Source organism: Rutilus rutilus (assembly GCF_951802725.1).
Source record: "Rutilus rutilus genome assembly, chromosome: 1".
Classification (NCBI taxonomy): domain Eukaryota; kingdom Metazoa; phylum Chordata; class Actinopteri; order Cypriniformes; family Leuciscidae; genus Rutilus; species Rutilus rutilus.
The window spans coordinates 21,473,913-21,487,991 of record NC_140209.1 but is presented as its reverse complement, the minus strand read 5'-3'; the positions used below and the strand labels follow the sequence as shown (position 1 = coordinate 21,487,991).

The 14,079-nt window shown below is 41.1% G+C and overlaps 1 protein-coding gene across 8 annotated transcripts in view; it reads left to right on the top strand.

Annotated features, from left to right (window-relative positions):
- The window catches only part of LOC311291986 (GTPase IMAP family member 8-like), a 39,933-nt gene that overhangs the window by 2,000 nt on the left and 23,854 nt on the right, over nucleotides 1–14,079 (top strand). For 6 of the 8 annotated variants that reach the window (XM_084411399.1, XM_084411398.1, XM_084411397.1 and 3 more), the window contains exons 1-3: nucleotides 2,910–3,881; nucleotides 5,171–5,798; nucleotides 6,205–6,324. In XM_084411399.1, coding sequence (XP_084267525.1) covers nucleotides 3,708–3,881; nucleotides 5,171–5,798; nucleotides 6,205–6,324 — 922 coding nt within the window. In that variant the 5' untranslated portion in view covers nucleotides 2,910–3,707. Of the gene's footprint in view, nucleotides 1–2,100; nucleotides 2,198–2,909; nucleotides 3,882–5,170; nucleotides 5,799–6,204; nucleotides 6,325–14,079 lie in introns of those variants that run through there. The other 2 variants (XM_084411401.1, XM_084411400.1) reach the window with 2 other exon arrangements.

Here is a 14,079-nt window from a genome sequence, read left to right as displayed (position 1 = left end):
AAATAATGATTTTATTTTTAAATTCACTAAACTAAAACTAAATGCAAACAAAAGCACAGACTAATTAACCTACATCTGATTTAGGTCTATCCATTACAATAGTCTCTTTACAGTTAGCCTACTGCTATCAATAAATGTCACATTTATTGTTCAACAAAACAAATATTTAAGCAAAATGTATATTTTAGTCAGAATCATTTTGCTCCTGTTCTATTCTATTCTGTTTTTCACGCATGCGTACAGAAGCACGTATTCATGAAAATCTGTTAAGTTTAGCAGGGAGTCACTCCTGACTGCAAAATGGAAATATTTGCACGAGTTTCTCGCATTTACAGATGAAGAATATACTTGTGAAATGAATTGTGACATACGCACAAGCCTGGAACATAACATTTATATCCATGATCTGCCATTTTCGCTATTGTCCTTGCTTGCTTCTTCACAACACCTGCAGAACTTCGGATGATTCGGCTTTGCAGGTTCACGTTAATATGCGTGGCCTAGAACATGGGCTGGTATATGCAAAAATTAATGATCCCAACTGTTACGTCACAGTCGGTGTTATGTTGGGATTCACCCATTTTTCACCTTTAAGGGTAAAAACAACAATCAGCAGGCCAATGGTGCCCTCTGCAGGCATTTGTTATAATTGACCATTCGCAAAGTTTAGTTTAGTTACTGTTGCTATGTCCGACTCTCACGCCACATCATGTTGTCATGCAGTGAAAAATACATCGAGTAGCAAAAAGGACACTGACAGACAGGACAGATCAGGTTACTTTTGTTTTGATATGAAACAAAGTCTCAACTTTCAAATTTGGTCATTTTTTTAAGCAAATTTGAACAATTTTGTGTCTCTTTAATGTGTCTGACAGATCACTGTAGAGCCTCAGTTAAAACTGCTCGTGAACCGATCGTCTCTTTCTTCTAGTTCATTTACAGCATCAAAAAAACATGAATTAACATCAGAAAAAATGTCAACCACGTAAGGGCTGGGCGATATGGCCAAAAAAAATTATCACGATAATTTTTTTTATATCAGTCGATATCGATAATTATCACGATAAATGTCAAATCTTTATTTCTTTCAAGTTTAAAGGCAGATTTTTGCTCCTAAGTGAAAGTTGTAGAAACCAGGGCCCAGTTTCCCACAGCGTTCTTATCTCTAAGTAGTTCTTAACCTATTCCTTAACCTCTCTCTTAACCTTATGGGACTGTTCCCGAAATGTTCGTACGCTAAGTAGGCCTATATCTTTTGTAAGTCACACTTTCGTAAGGTTGGTCTGGACCATTCGTAGCTCTCTCTTAGCGTTGTTGCAGGTCTAAATGAATATAATTCTGAAGTTTTAATACACCCAGACAGTATTAAATTAGGCTAATTCAAGTGTTTTCATGCAAAGAATAAAATTGTCATTACACTGATTGTTGTTAGATTTTTAATTATATTATTATACAATATTATTAATTTAATTAAAACGCTCTTTTAAAGGCCAGTGAAAGCATAGGCTACTGTCAGTTAAGTCCTATTCGGACGCTAATATTGTTTCTTATGGGCTCGTCCGGTATTTTAAACATTTACAGGGGTAAGTCGGTGATTTTAGTGCCGTCCGAATCCATAATATCAGTGTTTTTTCTCACCCAACCCGCGTAAAAATCCCTGGCCAAATTAGTACCTTCTGTTTTTTGACAAACAGGTCGTGTGGTAGCCTAATTTAATTGCCGTCTGAATCCACATCTCCAAGTTTACAAGAAGAGATTCAAAATTCACGGTTTAAATCCTTTTTGATCACTGCCGAGCACCGTACGCAAGATGTAAACTTTTATTACTGAAATGCTGGAAAGTATTTACAAGAACAATATTTCATCGCAGCTCCACCTCAGCGAACAAAAATGGGAAAGAGAAGGCACGTACATTTTTGAAAAGGTTATTGTGGCAGCAATAGCCTATATGTTACAATTTTAAAATATGTAGGTTAGGCTATTATAGGCTATTATAGTTTGGATTATTTTTTATAATATCCAATAATCATAATAAATTGCAATTTCAACTATTTCTGAAGTGCTTCTTTTATAAAGATCACTGCTTTCTCACATAAACAGCCCCTGCACGAGAGAATAATTGATTGTCGAGCCATCGATATCAAACAATTCAGCACCATCGCCACGGACAGCGCCGGGTAACGTCGCACGTAAGAAGGTATATCTTAAGCAGCTTCCTAAGGTATGGTTCGGGGAACACACTTAGGAACATAAACACCTTTGGTAAGATAGGCCTATATCTTTCGAGCTCTCTTAGCGCGCTAAGAGTGAGCGTTATCGGGAAACCGGGCCCATAGCATTAATTGTGGTTTTAAACTACTCTTTATTTTCAGCACATATCATGACAAACACTTGCTGAACAGGTGAACATTTCACAAATGAATTTCACATTTGTCATTTTTCCTTAACAAAATAAATATATTTATTGGACAATTAATTTCTTAGTTTCTGCATGTGCTCATTTTATTTGGTAAAATGTAATATTCTGACTGTTTGAGTTTTATTAAAATGAACCATTGGTCATCCAGTGTCATGCATTTAGATCATGATAACCACAGATGAAACCAGGCATAGCCTGTAGCACCTCACTATCATGGCAAAATATAACTTTATGGTTTCTATGGTATTTGTATGAAAAACAGTAGCCTAAATACATTATTAAATACTGTAATTATATTCTATTAGTCCTTTAATACATTGTCTACATTAATAATATAATATGTATATCCCACATTTCATGGTGCAGTTAATATTACTAGGCTAACGTTACAGTAAATCCATGGTAAATGATGGGAATTTTTAGACGGAAAAGCCTTCTGAGTGTATCCTTGCGCACAGTAGCTACGTTTACATGGACACAATCGGAATGAAATCAATCCGATTGATGAATCCGAACAAGGTGTTTACATGAATGATAAATAAAGTAATCGGGTTGATGTGCGCGTTTATATGTCACAAGTTTCAAATCGGATCTGATGTTTTGACATAAGCACACTGCACGAATATACAGAGTTTCCCGCTTTTCGCGCATAAATATTCTCCTCTATTGGTTCTTTATTTGTTTTAAAAAGCAGACGTAATATTAATCTGTCTCTGGTCATAATTTAGAGCATATTAACCGTTTTGCCGTGCTGCTTATTGATCATGCAGTAAAAATGCCCCTCCCCGCGGCCAAAACCAGCATCTGTGGATGAGGATCCAAAACAAGGACAGGTGGGACGTTGTCCTGCTCCACTTCACAGACGCGCGAATGAAATGAGAATTTTAGAATGACGGGAAATTTATTAATATGACACTTTATTCAACAGGAAGAACAGCTCGTTCCGTGCGTCATACGTCATTAGGCTATTTAACGTCATTGCACATGCGCAGTCCTTTCAGTTTCGGTTTTCAATCCGATCAAGGGTTTACATGCTCTCTCTCAATCCGATCGAAATTTCATTCGGATCGAGCTCAATCGGATCGATTAAGGTGTTTACATGTAGGTTTTTTAGTCCGATTGAGCCGTCAATCCGATTATAAGTGTCCATGTAAACGCAGCTACTGTTTCTCCTGTTCGTCAGCGCTGTTTCATCTGCCTTTTCACTGGTTTAAATCACTGAGACATTTGTGTTTTTCGCTTTTGTGTTTAACTCTCCTCATGGCTTTGTCAGATAAAATGGTGGATTATGATTGGTCAGATCGCCTGTCAATCAAACTCCCTGCGACGGGTCAATTGTGGGAATTGTGAGAACGTTTTGGTCATTATAATAATAATGATGGAATCGGATACAGTGAAGCACCAAGAAAAGACAGATCAACGCATCGAGTTAGATCAACGATTTGAAACAGTCTCTGTGCCAGTAGGTCCTCACAGAAGCATTCTCATGTACTAAAGGAAATGTCTGAGCAGGGCTGGGCGATATATCGCACGATATTGTTATGCGCATCTCGTCAGTAAAGCCGGTTCCTTGATTAGTAGTAAATCGCCATCACCTGCTTTCAGATGGAGCGGCATTTACTACAAAGAGCCGTAGTTAACTGACAAGCTGAGCCATATCGCATTAATATCGCGGACGTATCGCCAGCGATAATTGATGCGATATGGCTCAGCTTGTCAGTTAACTACGGCTCTTTGTACACAGCAAAAACTCCAGTGTTAAATTAGTGTATGAGTCCACACTCAAGAGTGTTGAAGGTAATGAGATAATTAAGTGATTAATTTAGTGATGACTGAACATTATTGAAGACACCTGATGTTAACAAGCATGATGTTAACATAACAATCACTGAAGGAGAAAATCACAAATTGTAAGTTACCATTATTGTGATGGGTATTTGCTTTAGTTGGGCTCTTGACCCTTTTATGTGTACTTTGTTTGGCTGCTGTATCTGAGTTATAACTGCCAGATGAACAAAGAATAAAGTGATCTGATGTTGTTGGTTATATTATGACAATCATCATTTGAGCTTGATCAATTTATTGATCAATTGATTTATTATTGTCACCATTGTTGAGATTCACAGACTGATTATTGATGTCTGTGTTTCTAAAAACAATAATTTGAAAGTGTTTTGATCAGAACAATGTTTATTAAATATTATGGGTTATAAGAAATATACCGAAAATCATATGCTGTAGAATCATAAAGCTGCTACTAATAAGGAAAATCAAACTATTTCATTAAGTTTCATTTTTCAGATCACAGCATGATTATGTCAAAACATAACCAACACTATCAGATCACATTTTTCTTTGTTCATTTGACTGTTATAAATCAATAACAGCAGACAAACCAAATTTAAAGTGAGTGTATAATGGTCAAGAGCCCAACTAAAGCAAACACTGATCGCCAAAACGGTGGCTTACAATTTGTGATTTTCTCCTTCAGTGATTCTGCTTGTTAACATCAGGTGTCTTCAATAATGCTCAAGCATCACTAAATTAATCACTTAATTATCTCATTAACTTTAACACTGGAGTTTTTGCTGTGTAGTAAATGCCGCTCCATCTGAAAGCAGGTGATGGTGATTTACTACTAATCAAGGAACCGGCTTTACTGACGAGATGCGCATAACAATATCGTGCGATATATCGCCCAGCCCTATGTCTGAGATTTTTGATAAATGTCTGTTCATTTTTGTCTTGCAGCACTTTTTAGCTTTACGCCACATCTTGAAAATGGCAGAATGGATTGAAGGACTGAATTATGAAGAAAGGATTGGAGGTCTGCATTTGGTGTTACTGGGAAAAATAGGAGCTGGGAAGAGTGCATCAGGAAACACAATACTGGGACGAGAAGCTTTTCAATCAAAGAAAAGTTTTTCTTCTGTCACACAAGATGTTGCTGTTGAATCTGGGACTGTTGCTGGACGACGGGTCACTGTTTATGACACACCAGGATTATTCAACACAAAGCTCAGTGAAGAGGAGATTCAGCAGATTTATGCAGATGTTCTTCAGAAGTGTGAATCAGGTCCCTGTGTGTTTCTGCTGGTCATCAAAGCTGACAGATTCACTAGAAAAGAGAGAGAAACTGTGGAGAAGATTGAGGAGCTGCTGGGAGAAGAACGCTTGAAGAAAACCTGGATTCTCTTCACCAGAGGAGATCAACTGGAGGAAGAAAAGAAGTCAATAGATGAATTCATCAATGAGACTGAAGCACTGAAGAGACTCGTTCAGAAATATAATCAGAGATACCATGTGTTCAACAACAAGCCAAAGGGACAAGTTCAAGAGCTGCTTACCAAAATATATTCAACACACCCCGACACAATAGGTGAGTGAGTCGTTATTATAAAAAATATTATGAATATTTGAGACAAATTGTGAAAGTCTGCTCTCACTGACTGTCTTTAGAGATTCAAACGCAGCGTCACAGCAAGAAAGAGTTAGAGAGAGATCTCTCTATTATAATGTTTTACTCATGACAGTTTGGTTTATTATAATTTTTTTTTCTCCTGCTTGACATGGTAAATGTTCTCCACACTTTTTCCCCCAAAATCTAGTATTCAAGTTATTTACAGATGTGACTAGAATAAAGCATTTATTGTTATTGAATGTAATGTGTCTGGAAAAAGTTGAAATGTTTATTTCACTCACTAACAGCTGAATCTCTGTCCAACTGCAGTGAGTAAAGTGAGGGTTGAAAAATGCTTTTCAATTTGCTTTATCTTTTTATACAGAAAAAGGAGAAAAACTGAAGCAGACTTTAGCGGCGAGACTACGACTACGACAACGATATGGTCCTATCTCCACATTCACTGTGACTCCGTCTCGGATGTCTGAGCTGATGTCATGTGAAGGTAGTGTTAAAATACTCCATCATTCTCTTCACTCGTGGAGATCTGCTAGAAAGTTTGGTATTTGAACTCTTAATACACAGATCTCACTGACACAATGTAGTCAGTTTCATTCATAGTCAGCAGTTGCCGGGTTTAATAAGATAATCCATAGGGATGTGACTCATTCTACGCAGCATCTGAAGGGACATAGTGCTGGAAAAATATGAGATGAGAGGAAAAAATATATTTCCATGCTTTTGCATTCTCTCGTTGTAGCAGCCCTTCAACTTGGAATAAACAGGCTTGGGAGTGTTTCCATACGGGTGTACTTTAATTCAGACGAGTGTGCATAGCACCAACACCGTGAAAACTCGCTCCGCATATCAAAGGGTGCTAGAAAGTGGTGATCCAGGGAAGGCTGCCGCCATTAACTTAACTTGGACGTTGGAGAGCTAGCTACACAGTAAATTCCACAGTGTTAAATCAACACTGCTCAGAGCAAATATGGTCCCACTCTACAGAGTGTTAAAGTAACACTAAAGCGGTGTTAAAGTTAATGAGATAATTAAGTGATTAATTTAGTGATGATTGATCATTATTGAAGACACCTGATGTTAACAAGCAGAATCACTGAAGGAGAAAATCATAAATTGTAAGTTACCATTATGGTGATGGGTGTTTGCTTTAGTTGGGCTCTAGACCCTTATATGTTTACTTTAAATTTTACTGTTGTTTGTCTGCTGTTATTGATTTATGACAGTTAAATGAACAAAGTAAAGTGTGATCTTATAGTGTTGGTTATGTTATGACATAATCATGCTGCGATCTGAAAAATGAAACTTTTTGAGATAGTTTGGTTTAACTTGTTACCAGCAGCTTTGTGATTTTAATAGCATATGATTATCAGTACTAAAATATTTCATAAACATTGTTCTGATCAAAAGACTTTCAAATTAATTCATTTAGAAACACAGAAATGAATAATCAGCCTGTGAATCTCAACAATGGTGACAATAATACAGCATGTTGCAGTGGCTGCCACCAATCACAACTCATTAATGGCTCCCATCATGCATTGCGGTATGAATAAATTATGATTTGAATTGTCTATGTAATTTACTTTTCCTAATTGAATATTCTGCCCGTCACCATTGTTGAGATGCATAGACTGAATCTTGACGTCGGTTTGTGCCTAAAAGAAAGATTTTTTTGTTTTTAAACAACTTTTAAGAAATCCTTTATATTATATAAAAAATTCTGGATATTTATGCAGAATCACAGTTATTCTGCAACCAACAGCATAAATCAAAGTCAAAAATAAGGATCATAATGAGGTCAGTGATCAAGTTCAAATGATGAATGTCATAATATAACCAATACCATCAGATCACTTTTTTTCCTTTGTTCATCTGGCAGTTATAAGATACAACAGCCAAACAAAATCTAAAGTAAATGTATAAGGGTCAAGAGCCCAACTAAAGCAAACACCCATCACCATAATGGTAACTTACAATTTATGATTTTCTCCTTCAGTGATTCTGCTTGTTAACATCAGGTGTCTTCAATAATGCTCAATCATCACTCAATTAATCACTTAATTATCTCATTAACTTTAACACCGCTTTAGTGTTACTTTAACACTCTGTAGAGTGGGACCATATTTGCTCTGAGCAGTGTTGATTTAACACTGTGGAATTTACTGTGTAGCAACTTCATAAATTATTCTCAAATTATTACTGCCAAACAAATCAAGCACAGAGTAGTAGAACACTTTAGTTGAAGGTTGCAGTAATATTTTCCAATCTCTGACTCTAAACATGCATCGTCTTGTAACGTGACTTCTTGTGTTTTTTTTATTGAACGAGCGTGAGCGTGAGCGTGGAGAAATTAGTCCCCCCTGCAGATAGCATGATGTCAAAATAAAAGTCACATGAAATAAAAGTATGAAACAGAATAGTCATGATAAAACACTGCTAGTGGTCATCTACACTCCCACCACTCATGTTATGAAGAGTGAAGACAAGGATCAACCTGGCTGAACGGCTCATACTTGAGTCCTATGTCTGTATCAGTGTTTCTAGATATGTGCAGGTGAGTACTACTTAATAACTGAGAGAGAGTAGCCTATGTCATAAGGGGATAAAGGTGTAGACAACTAGACTGATCACTCACTCTCAAGGAGAAGAACTAGTTTCTGAATGGGCCTTTCTATAATCAAAGGTTTGGTGGGGCGATCTCGTTTAACTGACGTCCTTTCTCCTACTAACACCTTGACGCGACGCACTAGTCCATCGCTCTCCTTTGTGGTTTCAACCACTCGTCCCAGGTGCCACTGATTTCTAGGGGTTTCTTCCTTTATAATGACTAAGTCATCTACCTTAAGGTTGCGTCGAGTCGTATGCCACTTTTGGCGTGTGGAGATGTTCATGAGATATTCTCTCTTCCACCGGCACCAGAACTGTTCGACGAGGTACATTTTACATTTTACATTTATTCATTTAGCTGACGCTTTTATCCAAAGCGACTTACAATTGCTATATATATGTCAGAGGTCGCACGCCTCTGGAGCAACTAGGGGTTAAGTGTCTTGCTCAGGGACACATTGGTGTCTCACAGTGGATTCGAACCCGGGTCTCTCACACCAAAGGCATTTGTCTTATCCATTGCGCCACACCACGCCTATAGCCATTGCGCCACACCACGCCTCAGGTACTGGACTCTTCGCCACCTTTTAGTTGCATAGACATCTTCCTTCTCAAATTTGCCAGGCGGTGGAAGGGCAATCTTGGACTTCATCAGTATGAGATGGTTTGGAGTTAATGGCTCGAGCGAGGTAGGATCATTTACCCCGTTTACGGTTAATGGACGGCTGTTCACAATGGCCATTGCTTCATAGAACAGAGTTCGAAGGGAAGAGTCGTCGAGTCTGCCTGAGTATTGACAGAGTGTGGCATTTAGGACATTACGGACAGTCCGAATCTGGCGCTCCCAGACGCCGCCAGCGTGACTTGCTGAAGGAGCATTGAAGATGAACTCACATTGCCTTTCTGCGAGGAAGCTCTCGATTGTTTTGGTGTCACATTGCTTCAGTGCTTCTTTGAACTCATTTTTAGCTCCCACAAAATTGGTTCCTTGATCGCAATGGAGTTGACGAACGGCTCCTCTGAGACTGATGAAGCATCTTAAGGCATTGATAAATGCATCTGTGGATAAGTCCTCAAGCATCTCAATGTGAACAGATCGAGAGGCAAGGCAAGTGAAGATTAAGCCATAGCGCTTTTGCTCTTTGCGGGCTTTCTTAGTGATGAATGGGCCGAAGCAATCGATGCCGCAGTATGTGAAGGGAGCAGAGACTTCTACACGCTCCTTAGGAAGCTCTGCCATGCGTTGTTCTTCTGCAGGCCGTCTGAGTCTTCTGCACTTCACACATCTGTGTATCAGCTTAGCAACTGACTTACTTCCACCGATGACCCAAAACCCATTGGCTCGAAGTTCTGTTAGAGTTTGATTCCGGCCTTGGTGACAGATCCTCTCGTGGCAGTGGGTCATGATCAGCTTTGTAATATGTCCTCCTTTGGGTAGAATCAAAGGGTGTTTGACTTCTAGGCTTAAGGATGACTGATCTAGTCTCCCACCGACACGAAGTGCTCCTCCTTCTAAGATGGGATCCAAGCGAAACAGAGGGCTGGAGTTTTGAAGACCTTTTCCCTTTTGAAGTATCTTCATCTCTTGGGGGAATGCTTCTTCTTGTGCAAGCCTCATTACTGATTCGGCAGCTCTCTCGCGTTCTTCCACACTCACAGGTTTGCCAGGATGGGTTTGCTTTGAATTCAGCCTCTTGATTCTTGCGATGACTTTCAGGAGCTTTGACCAGGAGGAGAACCGATTTAGACGGGTAAGAAAGTCTGACTTGGAAGGTTCAACTTTAGTTGTAAACGCCTGCATTGACCTGACCTCAGGATCACCAACAAGCAAATCAGGAGTGAGGTGAGACTCTGGATGTATTTCTTGTTCCCACAGGAATTTGGGTCCTGGTAGCCAGTTTGTTGAGGAGATGTCTACTGCATTGAGACCTCTCGACGCATGGTCAGCAGGGTTTTCTGTTGTGTCTATGTAGTGCCACTGGCTGGGGCTGGTGTGTTCTCTGATCATTTGCACACGATTGGCAACGAAGACATGGAACCTTCTTGCTTCATTGTTAATATAAGCCAGGACAACTTGGGAGTCAGTCCAGAAAAATTCTGCATGGATCGGCATTTCAAGCTCGTTTCTCAGCATGACACTTGATCTTGCAGCGACCACTGCTGCTGAAAGTTCCAATCTTGGAATGCTTGTGAGTTTTGTAGGCGCAACTCTAGCCTTTGCCATCACAAGGCTGCAGTGAACTTCACCATCTTCATTCTTGCTTCTCAGATAGGAACACGAGCCATATCCTATATTGCTGGCATCCGAGAAGTGGTGTAGTTCCCTCGTGACAGTTTTGCAGAAGCCTTGTGGTTGGTAGCATCTCGGTATTGAGACTTCCTTCAGCCTTTGTAGGTCGCTCTTCCATCTCTCCCACCGTGGACTTAAGTCTTCGGGAAGTGGGTCATCCCATCCAATGCCTCGACGGCACAGCTCCTGGAGGATGCACTTTCCAGTTAAGATAAATGGAGCCACGAATCCGACTGGATCGTACAAAGAAGCAATGACGGATAGGATGCCGCGACGTGTAGAGGGCCTGGTCTGTGGGTTTACATTGAAGCTGAAGGTGTCATGTTCAAGGGACCACTGGATACCGAGAGCACGTTCTGCTGGAGCTGCATTTAGGTCCAGATTGAGGGGTTCAGATGTGACTGCTCTCTCAGTTGGGTCCACAGAGTCCAGAACTGACCTTTTGTTTGAATTGAACTTGTGTAGACGCAAACCTCCTCTCTTGCACAACTCTCGTGCTTCAGCGATCAACTTCTTTGCTTCTTCTACGGAGGGGACGCTGATAAGCCCATCATCGACGTAGAAGTTCTTTTCAACAAAGGCTGACGCTGATGGATACTCTTCCTTGTGTTGACGTGCCAAGTACTTCAGGCAGGCGCCGAATAGATGGACAGCCATTTGATACTCTTGAGGCTCTGCTTCGAGGTCTCCATCCTCCCACCAGAGAAACCGTAAGTAGTTCCGTAGTTCAGGAGAAACGTAAAACTGATGGAACATTTTCTCGATGTCGCATATGATGGCTACAGCCTCTTTCCTGAAACGACAGAGCACTCCAAGGAGAGAGTTGATCAGGTCAGGACCTGTTAGCAGTGTATCATTTAGTGAGACACCACGGAACTTCGCTGAACAGTCAAAGACGACCCTTAGCTTCTCTGGCTTCTTGGGGTGGAACACCCCATGGTGTGGTATGTACCACGTAGTCTGCTGTCCTGTCACAGGAGAGGCTGGCTCTGCGTCACCTTTCTTTATCATATCTTTCATGAAGGCCTTGTACTGTTCTTTATACCGCTCGTTATTTTTCAATCTTTTCTTTAGGTGCTGCAGTCGAACTGTTGCCAGCTTCTTGTTGTCTGGCAGCAGAGGAGGCTTTGTGCTCTTGAATGGGAGGGGCATTTCATAGTGTCCATCTTTCCTTTGAGTTATGTTGTCACTCAGGAGCTGAATGAAGCGAACATCGTCTTGTGACACATACTTGTCTTTGTCTGCATACTTCCTTTCATTGAAGTCTGATTCCAAGACCTTCAGCACGTCAGTGGTTGATGGCGCTGGTATTTCCTTCACTGTCACTCGATGGACGAACCTCTGGTTTCCCTGGCGATCCAGATGTGGATTGGATGAGCCTACGATGCTCCAGCCGAGTTCCGTTCTCTGGGCAAATGGATCATTTTCGCCTCCTGTGACGACTTCCTGGGGGGCTAACACCAACGGGCAATCACTTCCAATTAGCAGTCCCACCTCACAGTCCTTCAGCAGCGGAAGTTTGTTTGCTAGATGCTTTAAATGAGGCCAGAGCAGCGCTGTTTTGGAAGTCGGGATGTAGGACTTGTCAACCGGGATGAAACCACGAGTGTAGGCTTGGCGTAGCTGAATCTGTTTTTGAGACTGTAGTCCTCGAACTTGTAGACCGTAGACACTTTTGCTTGCTATGGGTGTGTCAACAGATGTCATGGTGCTCAGTTTGAGCTGTACTGGTTTAGTCTCCACGTTCAGCTCTTCGAGTAGGTCTTCCAAGACGAATGTCGAATCACTCTGCGTATCCAGAAGAGCATATGTTATAACTTCTTTCTGTGGTTCATTTGTAGATGACATGAAAACAGGGACGATGCTTGATGTGGCAAAGACGTGCCGCGTCACTGCATGGGACGTCACTTTGATCTCCTCCTTTGTCTGTGGAAGTGGACTGTTTCTCTTTTGCTTCCACAGATCGGTTCTCTCTCTCTTCATGTAGACAGGTGGGGTGACGTCTGCTGCATATGCCACAAGAGTGTCGCGTTTTGCAATCCTTACTGTTATGTCCCTTTCTCAAACATCCGTAGCACAAATTGTTTTCCCTTATGAAGGCCTTCTTATCTTCCAGAGATTTTGCTGCAAAGGTAGGGCACTTTATGATGCCGTGCATCTCATCTTTGCAGATAGGACAAGGTGGCTTTGACTTGGTGCTGAACACTTTCTCTACCTTTTCCGTGGGATTGTTCCTTTTAGTGTTTGTGTGAAGTGCTCTAGCTCTCTTGGGCTGCCTGTCATCTGTGGCCTTGATCAGAAGTGGAGAGGCGACAGGGTTACAGGCTATCCGAGCCTTCTTCTGGATGAACCTTGTGAAACAGGAAAAGCTCGGGTAATCCCCGGATTTGTCCAACCTTTCTGTGACGACTCTGCACCATCTTCGTGTGATCCAGTCTGGTAATTTCTTCAGCAACTTGTGGTTCTCTTCACAGTCGTCCAAGATGGCCAATCCTTTCACATGAGGCATCGCTTCAACGCATCCTTGCAGGAAGTCAGCAAACTCTCGAAGTGCAGCAGGATCACTGGTACCAACCTTGGGCCATTTCATGAGCTTGTCTCTAAAGGCCTTTTGCAGAATGAAGTGGTTTCCGTACCTTTCTTCCAGGACCCTTAAGGCCCCTTGATGCATATCAACTCTTCTGAGTTTCTATAAAAGAATCCCTCTACAGCTTTACGTGCTTCTCCACTCAGATAGTTTTTTAAATAGAACATTTTTTCATGAGCTGGGAGAGGCTGGTGGTCTATGAGGGCCATGAAGGACATCTTCCAGTCTACATACTTTAGGGCTTCGCCAGAGAACTTTGGTGGCTCAGGAGCAGGCAGGCGATTCATACTGAGTGAGTTAATGAGTGCTTGGGTAAGGCCATCTTTCTCAGGAGATGCTAGCGCATTGGCGTGTGCTTGTGGAGGCTGGTATGCTTCGGCCTTTGGATTAAGCTGGCCTTTGAATACAACTGTGAGATTAGTCTCTTTTAGCCAGTCTCTGGAGTCATGTTCAAGGCTCTCGTATGCGTTTACTCTCGCCTCTGCTATTCCTACGTCTGACTCTGCTTGAATTTGCTGTAGTCTTTTCTTTTCCTGACGCATGTTTGCCTCTATCCTTTTAAGAGCTACTTGCTTTTCTTCTTCCAACCTTTTAAGAACTAGCTGCTTCTCTTCTTCTAACTTGCTAAGAACTTCTTCTTGAGCTTGTATTTGATATACTGCCTTAACCTTTTCTTGTTGAGCTGCGAGTTCTGCTCCCGCATCTACATGTTTGCTTGAGCCCTGTGAGTGGGTTGAATTTTCTGCTAGAGAGAG